This window comes from Cygnus atratus, chromosome 1 (assembly GCF_013377495.2).
Source record: "Cygnus atratus isolate AKBS03 ecotype Queensland, Australia chromosome 1, CAtr_DNAZoo_HiC_assembly, whole genome shotgun sequence".
NCBI classification, from domain to species: domain Eukaryota; kingdom Metazoa; phylum Chordata; class Aves; order Anseriformes; family Anatidae; genus Cygnus; species Cygnus atratus.
In genome coordinates, this window is record NC_066362.1 from 140,313,657 (window position 1) to 140,326,206 (window position 12,550).

Here is a 12,550-nt window from a genome sequence, read left to right on the forward strand (position 1 = left end):
TCTATGACATCAAGCTAGGAAAATGATCCATGCAGCAGCGTGAGTGGACATGGGTAACATTACATTTGTTGAGAGAATTTAGAGAGAATTTAGACCAGAATTATACATTTGTGAAAAAAGAGTCTCAGTTGGAAATGCCACAGAGCAGCAGTCTGCAAGATTTACATTTAGTCTCCGACAAATCATTGCAAGAGAAGTTCAGAATAGAAAGAGATATCCAGGCTACAGACGTGGAGGATGGGCAGATTGGAGAGGTTATCCACAATGACTGAGTGATCATGTGAGGACAGGAGCTGGAGGATGAAAATGGTGCACTCTGCATTTTAGCCATGTTAAGCCTCAGCAGATAGGGAGATACTGATGTGAAGTGTGTCTTTTGAGCTCTAAGTATGCTTAAACTGCCTACTACCTCCTGCTTTGTGAGAAGCCAGACTCCCAGGTTTGAAAACCCCATGTATCACTTTGTGTGCTTTAAGGTATTCTGAACCTGAGTTTTCAGAACGTTAACTCAGAAAGAAGATGGTAACGGTAAAAGATGCTGGAGGAACCAGGAGCTTCTTGCTCTGGGGGACATTGGGAAAAGTGCCCTGCAGAGCATCTCGGCAGTCCTTGGAAGGGTTATTCTGCCCAGCTCCTCACCCAGCCACCCTGGTGGATATTTTTGTTCTTAAGCTGCCTTCTCCAGAGAGACACAGGGTTGCATCCAGCACCATGATCTGTTCAGATGTGAAAAAGAGGTCTTGGCAATACTGCTTGTAGTGGGTTGATTTATTCAGGTTTTAACCAAAGTGAAAGAATTTGTGAATAAATCCTCATGAAGAAAAGGGTCCTATTCATCCAAGAACATGCTGCATGTTTTATCATGAAGCTTCATAAAAATATTTCTTGAGGAATGTGCCCAAGAGTCAAAGAAGAGAGACAGTACCAGCTTGAAGGTGTACCTTACAATCCCTAGTCATACGGTGCACTTTGCATCATATGAGACTGTATGAGACTAGGACCTCTTATATAGCCACTTCCCTACTCGTGGCAGGAACCATGTCTTTTCTCCATTTTTGTGTACTTGAACAATTCACACTTATAAGGAGGAAGACTGGCTTCTTTCACTGCTCTTTTTTAAAGTCCTGCATAAGAAAGGGGCGAATGAGCCTCACACCACACCATATACTCAGTGCATCATGAAAAATGGAAAAAGCTCTCATGAATTATACAGTCTGCTACTAATTTGTAACAAAACAACAGGGACTGAGGCTAAGGGTTGTTGAATATGCAGTTCAGTCCTACAAAAGCCTACTTTGTAAATGTTAGCTAACTAAAAGCTCTGCCAGTGAAGTCATAAGCAATCCATCATAATCACCCTTCGATAAACTCTTTGTCCAGTTTAAGAATTAAAAGCTGTATTTAACATATTCATGGAGAATGGAGAAATGCCTTTAGAAACAGCAGTCTTAATGCACTACTAATCTCTAAACCAAATATTTATAGCCCTGTAGTTTATAAACAATCTGAAATATTTGGGTAGTGGCTGTCCAAGCTGTGGATGCACAGACAATAATAGGGAGGTTTTGACATTCTTTCTACCTGGTTTGGTGTTTTACTGACTCTTATATCTGATATATAAGCATTGCAAATTATTGAATTATCAGTGTAGAAAGAGAACTGAAAAGAACAGGAGTTAAAATTATAAAAATGATTCACTGTTTATTAGTTTGTCTGCCTCAGAAAATAATCAATATCAAAGTTGATTCAAGCTCAGATCTGTCTGGGTGTGTATTAATTTGCTCCATGAAAATAAAATAGAAATTACTAGGATAAAAGAAATAATAATGAAATATGGAAATAACTGCAGATTTTGCACATTGTCATTAAATAATGGACATAATGGACATAATGACATTACATAATGGATTCTAATTAAATCCAGGTGGAAAATGACCTTCCTAGACCTCCCTTCAAAATTAAGATTTTTGACAGTCATGATTAATGGAAACATGCACTTTGCATGGTTTGTAAACCTGAAACATCATTGTACATTTCAGTTTATAATTTATCCCATTATCTGCTTCTGCATGCATGAAGGTCAGCCACACTGGCACAAAGTAGCAGCGAAATCCAGAGGCTCTGGAAGGTTGATAACACAGATTTATTTTTTTTTTGTGGGTAAATATTTTTTGCCTACTTGTTCCTTAGAAAGATCACAATCTAAAAGCATAGTATTTTTAACAGCAGTAATTGCGATATCCTTGTTGTTCTCTTGCCTTTTTAGAGTAAACAAAATGGTACTAGAAAGAGAATATTTTTTTTAGAATTCCTACCCGCAATATTTCTTCAATGCAGCTGTTATCTCCTGTTCCACTGTCCTGTAAACAAAATGAGAAAATAGTTTGTTTGTGTTTTAAAAAGAAATAACAAATAGCAGGTTTGAGGACATGCTTGTCACATGAAATATATTCAAAACTCTATTACAGTTTCGAAATGAGGCCAAGTCTTTCCAGCCTCTGAAAAGTTGCACTGCTGAAAATTCTCAAATTATTCCCCATCATCACCACAGGAAGATATAATATTTGCAATGTTTACATATGGCTGGCACATATTTGTATAAATTCATAGGATTTTGTTTATGCCACTTTTGTGTGTGGTTCATGCTGTTTCAGATATACTGCCTATAAGTAGGCATAAGCAAAACGGTTAGTGCCTGTACATAGATCCAATATGTGCCTTTATTTATATTAAATAAATAACATCTGTCTGTATCCTTTGTGCAGGAAAGACTCTGCAGTAATACTGCCTGTGTGAAGTCTGACGATATATAGGGTACGGGCAGCAGTGATGCTGAAAGGAGAGCTGCAGAGGCTGTGACACAAGCTGCCACACCGGGTACCGGGCAGGCAGCATGGCTGTTGTGAGAAGGCTGTGATTCCCTAAAATGCTGGCCCCTAAAACCAGCATGTACACGGTGGTGCTGAGGGAGCAGAGGAATTCAGTTCTGAATGATGCGGCTTACTCCAGGGCCATTCTGGAAAGGGGAAATCGGGGATTTCGCAGAGCAGCTATCCCTACTGGGATGGAGGTACTGAAGCTGAGGGGCTGCCCATCTCCAGCAGCTCCCCACAACACACAAATGGCTGTTGCATCAAGCAAATTTTCTGGGGGGTTTACTTCAACACATGAAATTTTCTGGTGGACACCAAGTTGAACATCAGCCAGCAATGTGCCCTTGCCACAAAGACAGCTAATGGTAGCTTGGTCTTCTTTAGGAGGAGTGCTGCCAGCAGGTTAAGGGATATGATTCTTCCCCTCTGCTCAGCACCGGTGAGGCCACACCTGTAATATTGTGTCCAGTTCTGGCCTTCCAGTACAAGGGAGTACCTGGATATAGTGGAAAGAAGATCAAAGAACAACAAAGGGCCATAAAATTGCTGAAGGGACTGTAGTATTTCTCCTGTGAGGAGAGGCTGAGAGAGCTGGGAGTGTTAAGCCTGGAGAAAAGAAGGCTCAGGGGATCTTGTCAATCTCTATAAATACCTGAAGGGAGGGTGCAGTGAAGACGGAGCCAGGCTTTTTCCAGTGGTGCCCACTGCCAGAATAACAGGCAACGGGCAAAACCTGGAAGACAAGAGGTTCCGTCTAAACACCAGGAAATGCTTCTTTATGTCATGGGTGTCTGAGCACTGGTGGAGGTTGCCTAGAGATGTTCTGGATTCTCCCTTCATGGAGGCCTTCAAAAGCTGCCTGGAGATGGGCCTGGGCAGCCTGCGCTTGGTGGCCCTGATGGGGCAGGGCTTGGGCCTGGTAGCCTCCAGAGGGCCCTGACAGCCTCAGCCACTCTGGTTCTGTGAAATTCCCTGAAAAATCCCCAAAGTAAAGATTTTGTTTGTTTGTTTGTTTTCCTTTTGCAGAACAGAGCTAACTCAGGAGACAGAAGCTTGAGGAGACAGAAGCTCAGGAGACAGAAGCTCAGGAGCTTGAGGCCTTTTCATTTGCGTGTGTATGGAAACAAAGTCAGCGTGATTAATTATTGTCCCCAAAGAGCTAGAAGAGAGGTGAGCTTTGTCTTTGCCTCTTATTTTCAAAAAACACCTGGAAGTTCTGACTTTTGAGGTGCCTGTCACCAAATATCAAAGGAATTTGATTTTCTAATGTCCTGAGTTTTCGAATCATAGAATAATTAAGGCTGGAAAAGACCTTCAAGATCATCTGGTCCAACCATCACCCTACTACCAATATCACCCACTAAACCATGTCCTTGTCACCTGAAAACCATACTTCTGTGCCATATCTGAATTTAGGTACTCAAAAACTCATGAGGGACTTTCAAAAATGGGTGTCTTTGTGCCTACCAGACCCAAATGATACAATCACCCAGTCTATGCAAGTTGTGTTCCTGAATGCCATCACTGCCACTCCCCAGCTTGAGCTGTGTCACCGAGGAGGCCTGAATTCACAGCCTCCCATAGCCTAGCACCTGTAACCAAGGTCAGAAGCACCACAGCCATGCATAAGTAAGGAAACAATTTATGTTTCATATTTTTTTGTGGCTGTTATTTTCATGCCAATTCATAAAAAGTTATAAGGTCTTTATTGTCAGCACTCTAGCTGATCTTTGCTGAGTATGGCCCTTGATGGTTAGACAAATGAATTGCATTAACTCTTAGTGTAACACATCCTTTCAGCTTTACAGTCACCGGGAGTTACGCCACCGATTTCAAAGGGAAAAAATTGTACTACGAAGTCAGTCTGTGGAGAATTACTTGTATCCTGTGTACTGATGCTAAAGAGCAGCTGCTGTCCCATTCAGACAGGCCTGTTCTCATCACACCAGTGTCTCCACGAGCTGCACAATGCTGTGTCCCACCTTCCCTGCCGCTGGGGTAGGAGACCAAACAAAATAGTTCATGTTGTCAATGAAGCTAACAAGACAGAGAGAAACATGCATCTAGAAACTGCACAACAGTCTCTGGATATTTTAGAATTTTAGAAATTGTATTAGCGATTTTTTATTTGTCTCTTCTGTGTGGGTTTCCCTCTATTTTCTTCTTTTCCTTCCCCAGAGCCTGGCATATATTCTTGTGGAGATCACCGGTGAGTGGTGTCCCTCGAGCATCCATATTGGGACTGGTAATGTCTAATAACTTTATTAATGACATAGGCAGTGCAATATAGTGCACTCTTAGCAAGTTTGTGGATGACACCAAGCTGAGTCATACAGTTGACACAATAGAAGGAAGGGATGCCATGACAGAAGGAAGGGCATGTGGTGACAGAACAAGGTGTAATGGTTTTAAATTGAAAGAAGGCAGATTATGATTAGATATTAGGATGAAATTCCTCACTCAGAGGGTGGTGAGGCACTGGAACAGGTTGTCCAGAGAAGTTGTGGATGCCCCATCCCCAGAAGTGTTTAAAGTCAGGTTGAATGGAGCTTTGGGCAGTCTGATTTAGTCAGAGAAGTCCCTGCCCATGGCAGAGGGGTTGGAACAAGAAGAACTTTAAGGTTCCTTCCAACCCAAACCATTCAGTTGATCTATTCTATGATCCCACTAACTACAGTGGGGAGTGTAAATTCCTGATCCTCTGTGCTTTGCTTACAGAGCAATGACTCTGCTGCCCTACACAAAGTTCACTATTCTCCTCCATAGCCATCTTATACAAGGAGGCATGAGATGACCTATCACCTTATGCTGTATAAAATGCATAGATGCTAAAATACAGCTTTTTGTTATTATTATTATTTTTTTTTGTCAAGGCAAAGTTACTGAAGGTAAATTTGGCAACAGAGTATTTCAGAGTAGGTTTAGAAACAAGCTTCTGTTTCAGAATTAAATATTCCTCGTAGAAGTGTAATGAAATAGGTCTGCAGATGCTCATCAGCAAGAAATTACACTTTCCATTACCACAGAACTAAAACTATAGCTATACTCCCCAGCAAATCAAATCTCTGGGCAGAGAGTAAAAAATCTTTTCACTTCTCTCTCTTAGTGTGATCACAGTGACTTTCAAAAGGCAAAAATAAATCTGGAAATGCAAGACCAAAGACGTTATGAAAAAATTAAAGTAATATTTGGAAAAAATAAAAACAAATTATTTCTACACCATCCTCTTTGTTCTTCATCTTTTGAATGCCAAACATAAATTTATAAATTTATTTTTGCTTTGAATCCTGACTTGCTTGTAAGTATCTTCCATTACTGTTAATATGAAAGTTTCTAGAGTAATGGTGGAGAAGTTAGAGTCCATGTCTTACACACAACAGGCAAAGTCGATTTCATGTGGCTTGCAGCCATAATGTTTTTCTTTGTGTTGTCGTATAATACAATGCAGAGTGTTGTGGGACCTAGGACAGGTCTGAAAGGTGTCTGAGCCCTGGGTTTGGGAAAGATTCCTCATTCTCATTCTTAAAACTTCTCTTCTCCACTATATCTTTACTTACACTACAGGGGAACCATCACCGCCTGTGAATCTGACAAGCTGAATATAACTTCATGGTTGTATTATAACTACAAAAAATAAAAACTAGCAAATATTTCTTGAAATCTGAATTAAAAGCAGAGATTACATTACCCGTGGGCACCAAATTGCACAGAGCTCTATTTGCATGAGTGGACCTGCCTGATCCATACAATGGTGTGCTGGTGCTGTCTGCATGATGCAGCCCCTGCAAAAGGATGATGTCAAAGTGCCTGCAATCTGCACAGGGCAGTCATTCCACCTTCTTGATAGTGTACATGCCACAGAACACCTGTGCAATAAATGGTTGAATTTCTTTAAAAAAAGGTTTTGAGGTTGCTGTTCTCTAAGTTGCTGAACTGCTACCCTGTATTCATCCTGACATTGATGAACGCAGATTGTTTGTATTTTGAGATCTTTCCTAAGAAACTTGCCTTACCGACCCTCCAATGAACCATATTGGTGAAAATATTGGCAAAATATTGGCGACCCTTGGGGGACTAACTGTGGGGGGAAGAGGGCTCGAGCCTCTTCCTCCTGCAACGTTGCTGTGCCCATTGCCTTTGCATCTCACCCAGTGCGGGCTGGGGATCTGCAGACGTCCACATGCACGTGCGGTGGTGCATCGTCAGGTGGGAGGCTGCGAGGAGCTGCTGCCAAGGAGCACGGCAGCGGCTGCTGGAGAAACAGCCAGGAGCATTGCGCCACTGATAACGCATGGAGCTAATTACCATGCAAAGCACAGAGAACCGTAAGAAACGAGGCTGACTAAAGGCTACACCAAATCCTTGAGAAACGGGATGTCATTTCAGGAAAAAAAAAAAAAAGACTACATCTGTACAAATTTTATTGCAGAGCATTACTTTATTTTTTCTTCCTTTACCAACAGATTTCACATGGAGGTATATAAAGAAATTCCTCAGAAAGGAATTGCCTGTCTCTGATTCCCTCCTTTCAAATCTTTGCATTAAGAAAAGAAAGAGAAATCTTTTGCCAGATTAACCTAGGAGATTTCTGTGGTACAAGCCTTTGGTGTTATTTCTATTTGTGCTCTTTGCTCTTACAAAGCCTCTGGGAGTTACTGAATTTAGCCTCCAACACAAATTAGGCATGATTAAGATCTCTGGGAGGCTGAGGTGCACACTCAGCAGCCTCGCTGCTCTATTCGTGACACAGGCTTGCTGTGTCGCATTGGGTTACCATTCACCTGCCACCATTGGCCACCATGTGCCCAGCTCTGCTGCCCAAAGTGAGGTTTTAGGCAGGAAATGTTGGCATAAGCCAAAGACTGGGAAGAAAAAAAAAAAGAAAAAAAGAGGAAAAATAAAAATAACCCACATGGGTGGAACTTGATCTGAAAGCACATCAGAAATGTTTCTTGGCCAGGCAGGACCATAACAGTATGGAGATACACACACATGCACAAGCATATGTAACATTTTGTGTGTAATCCATTTCTTATAGAAGAACTTCACAGATTGTAAAATAAACAATATGGGAAAGATAAGTGCAGGGAGATCCAGGAGACATCAGTACAAGGAAACAGCTGTGTGCTTAAAAAAAAAAAAGAAAAATATTCATTCCCATTATGAAATGAGAGTCCCAAATCTTAAGTTTTTCTGGCAGTCATTTCTCTGGAAGTGCTACATCCAGATGCATGTGCATCATTCCTTGCATCATACAGATGTGCTTTTCCCAAACTTTATTTTTGTTAGATTACTTTTGTGGGGCAAAGCTTGTAGGTGCTTTCGTTATCTTTTTACTTGCTCATATGTGTGGCCTCTGCCTGTTCGGTCATGGAGAACTGTTGCCCTCCCCAAAATTTTTCTTCAATCATTTCTCTGAACAGATCTCAACACCTTCAGTTTATGGAGTAAAATGATGAATTTTAGCAGGGAGCTGTGCCTGAGACCTGAGAGCTGACTTTTGGGGCATTTATGGAAAAACAGCCAGGATATAAATTAATTTATGCAAAATTAATTTGCACATGCCCTGTAAAGTTTTGTAGAAATTTAAGGTTTAACTTGCTGTTGATTTCCTTATACATGGTAGATCTTTAACAGGCTCTCTATGGGGTAGCTGCACTAAACCCATGATTCTCTGGAGACATGCAGGACTTTTGACCTCATGAAAGGTGGGCTAGTTAAAACATTAGATCTGAACCTGCTACAAACTCACTTTTTTGTCCTTCAGGAAATGTCCACTTTTTGGAATTCATTTTTGTTCTGAACTGGGTGTCAGACACTGAGGTGTAGACTTTGTCCCACTGGCGATGTTAATTTTATTTTAATGCCCCTTTACAAAATATCAACAGTGTGGCATTGCCTGCAGAATGAAATTTTAGAAAGTGTACTTCAGTCCATCTGAGAAAAGAAGGTATGATCTATTTGAAACATTTTAATACCAAATTTAAATTAATGTAATTAAAAATTATAGTTAAAGAAAAGATAGAGCTCCAAATCAAGAAGTCATTAAAACAAAATATTGAAATGTTTCACTCTGGTAATTTTTGACTTTAAAAAATGTTTTCTCCAAACAAAAATTAAGATAGGATGCACACATACACATGCAGACACTTTTCAGTACTGACAAACGAACAGGGTCAATATGGGAAATGACTAAGTACACAAAACATCTGACCAGATCAGAGTTTGAAATGGCCTCTTTTTTCTCGATGACTAATGGGACTGGACCTTCATGGGTGAAGTGCTTCCCCATCAGCAGTGCTTCCCTCTACTTTAAGCAGGCTGGGTGTCAGGGAGCTGGGGCACACTGCTGTCCCCCCGTGCCACTCACTGGCCTTGGTAATGCTGCCCAGTTCAATGGCCAAGAGCCCTCGTAGCTCACCGAGTGTGCAAGCAAGCAGGACTGGGCAGTGCAAGGTTATGCCAAGGAAAAAGAAATGAAGAGACTGCCAAGGAAGCTGGATTTTCTGTTGTTCCTGTTTTTTGAAAGCTTTGCTTTGCAATCACACTGTTCTTTTCTACTGATTTAGAGTGCCAGTGGCCACAGTCTTGATAGAGTATTTTCCTGTGCTCCGCACTGCTGTGATAGGAGCTGTTTCATTTTTACTACAAGGAATTGCTGCTATTTCCTTAGATACTGAGATGTGCAGGAGGGAGATGGGGATGAACGGCTGAATTCTGCTCAAGCTCTGTGTCAGAAAGTGTTGCACTAATTAAAGTTATTAAAGCCATCTAATTTACAGTCACTGTTAATAAACTGTTGCCCTTAATATGCTCATTCTCTTTTTGAAACAGTCTTCGTATTTATAATGGGGATTATTTTTCCTACCATGGGATCTTGAAACATTGCTCTTGCTTCAAAAGGGAAGAGGAGAAAGGTTAACAAAGTTTTTATTCCAAGAAAAGAAAAGAGGAATAAAGAGCAACCGATGAAAGCCATTTGCTTGAATGTAAGTATCCGTGTATACTAACTGGGGGTCTCACTGTAACTGGAATGTCATCATGCCCCAGTCTTGTACCAGGAACTGGGAGATATTCCATCAAATCGAAGAAGATGAATCAAAAATATCAACAAAGAGGGAGAAATGTAGAGTCGAAAATTAGAATAAACTTGCCATGCACACTAAGAGAGGAGAAGCTAATTGGCCAAGAGTGCCTTTTATTCACAGTGAGCAACACTCGCTCAGAACAGCCTGCTCAGCAGCTCACCCACAACTGGGGCAGGACAGCAGCTTTTGGAGACCAGAGCCTCTGAGAAGGAAAACTCCAGAGGAGTTAATGAAGCCTCAGTCCAGAGTACCACCAGCCTTAGGCTGTGCTGGCCCTATATGCAGACCCGAGGAGCCAACGGCCAAGGATGTCCAGGCCAGCATATAGGTGAAAATGGATTTACTGTGGTTGTAGAAGTAAAGGCACTCACTCAATTATATTTTTACTTTTTAAATAGGAGGAATGTAGGAACTGAACTAAGTATGGCAATCCCAGGGTCAGGAAGTGAGGTGATGCTGAGGGGCCACAGTCTGGATTGCTGCTGGGGGCTTCTCTTGAACTTAGGCAACCAGTTTAGATGGGATTTAGAAGTGGTGGGTCTAGCCATAAGTGGAGAGGTTAGGGTAGGATTCTTCACACTGATGAGATGGTCTGAGTTCAAGTTCACATCACAAAAAAATCAAGAGACTGAAAGGACAAGAACCTTTCTGAAACCTCTTCACCCTCCCCACCCCTGAGGGCCATCAAACAATCAGTTACTGGAGCTGCACTGGTAACATTTCATCTAATAAAAGATGCTTGGGAGCCTCAAATGAAACCTACTGGCAGATCAGTGGAACAATTTTACAGGCTTTTACATTATATTCATAAAAAAGAAAAAAAAAACTAAACACATCAGAATTACACTGTGACCCAGCAACAATAAAAGGAAGCTGTAATGGAGAAGAACTGCATTGTTCTATTAATAAAATATAAAGGTTTTATTGTTATTGGGAAAGATTGATTGTATCAAATCAATACCATGTCACAGTATATTAATGTTTTTCTTCACTAATGAAAAAATAGGGGCTGATGTGATTACACTTTCTTGCTACTCATCTGAAGAATATATTGGGATGATAGTAATGAAGATTGCAACTTGCAATTTTAATCCTTTCTACGTGCTCAGTCCTGGGAGGTGCTGAGCAAGTGACCTGAAGGCAACTGGCATCCAGCAAAATGCTGTCGACAACCCCTTGCATGGATTCCACAGACCCCCTTCCCATCCGAAAACTAGAAAGAGCCAGCAGGGTCCTCTGGAAATGCCTTCAGCTTATTACATTTTCTACAGCACTATATGCATACTCTGAGTGTATTAACTGACTAGTTGTTTGACACAGCTGTCTATCTGTTGCAAAATTTCCATTATGGGCCCCAGAGTGATTGGGGTTTGCAGCAAGTAAGGCTTTTTTTGTAAATATAAGGGCTTCTCCCCTTAGCCCACATGGTGCTTCCACAGCAGCCCCAAGGAGCCCGCCCTGTGCGTGATAGAGATCAGTTTGGCTCCCCATTAGATGCCCATCCTCCCTGCTACACGGATGGCCAATTAGTGTCAGCTGGAATGCACTATTTTTAGTGATGTGGCTGCTTGTCCACTAGGACCTGGACCGAGATCAATAGACTGCATTTAGTGTATTGTCTGTGTTCATTTGGGGAGACCATATAACATCTGTAAAGCAGCAACAGTTGGAAAAACAAGTATTGTGGAAATGTTAATCTTTTTGTGACATTTTAATATGAATATACCATCATTTAGCATAATATTCAATAAATTAAAGGGATTATTTTGCCAAGAGATCCTTTAAAATGTTAATTAACAATAAATCAATAAAAACTATTCAACATGAAAATCAATTACATCCCTGTTTACATTATTTAACTCCAAACATTTCTGTTTTGTGTGCTTGTAATTAGCAAGCTATAAAAGATGCCATAAATAGGCGCATAATGAGAGGAACTGTTTATAAATGATAATTGGTATTCATTCCCACTGAGCTAAAGGTTATGTGATTACAAACTATCATGCAGAAAGGGTTAATCCTCTTACATATATATGGATTTACAGTACAGAGCTCTGCAGAAATCTCTCCCACAAAAGACCCCTGGTAGAAGAAAGCCCCAGATGAGGGCTTGATGGGAAGAGCAACATCTATCAGGTGTTTGTTAAAGCCTGTTTACATACATCTAGAAATGGCTCATGGGGAAAAAACCTATCCTTTGGGCAGTGGTGGTAGGGATAAGAAGCAGAATCTGGCATGAGGAAATCAATGTTGATAAAACATCATTATGTGAACAATACCTGTTCTAAGTCAAAAGGATAGAGATTAACATAGAAATGCTATTAAAAATCAGGGTGCATATCTGCTTAATAAAACTGAGGACAGAACAAAGGAAACAAGGGAGTTTTCTGCCAAGGTGGGGAACAAAGATGATGCTTCACCCACTACCTCAGTCAAAGACAGGGCCAGGAAAGGTCTGGCTTTCACTGAGGGCTAAAATAGGATTACAGAATCTTCAAGAGGCAGCCCAGAGTCCAAAACACTGAGCAGCAGCCTGTATCTCCAGAAGGTAACACCAGACTTTAGCTCATGATCAACTGCTACACTGAG

General features: G+C 41.1%; 1 protein-coding gene across 1 annotated transcript in view; it reads right to left on the reverse strand.

Moving 5' to 3' along the window:
• AFF3 (ALF transcription elongation factor 3) overlaps positions 1-12,550 on the reverse strand; it is a 325,853-nt gene that overhangs the window by 175,013 nt on the left and 138,290 nt on the right. The window contains exon 5 of the mRNA XM_050711043.1: positions 2,316-2,360. Within this exon, the coding sequence (XP_050567000.1) occupies positions 2,316-2,360 (45 nt within the window). The remainder of the gene's footprint in view (positions 1-2,315; positions 2,361-12,550) is intronic.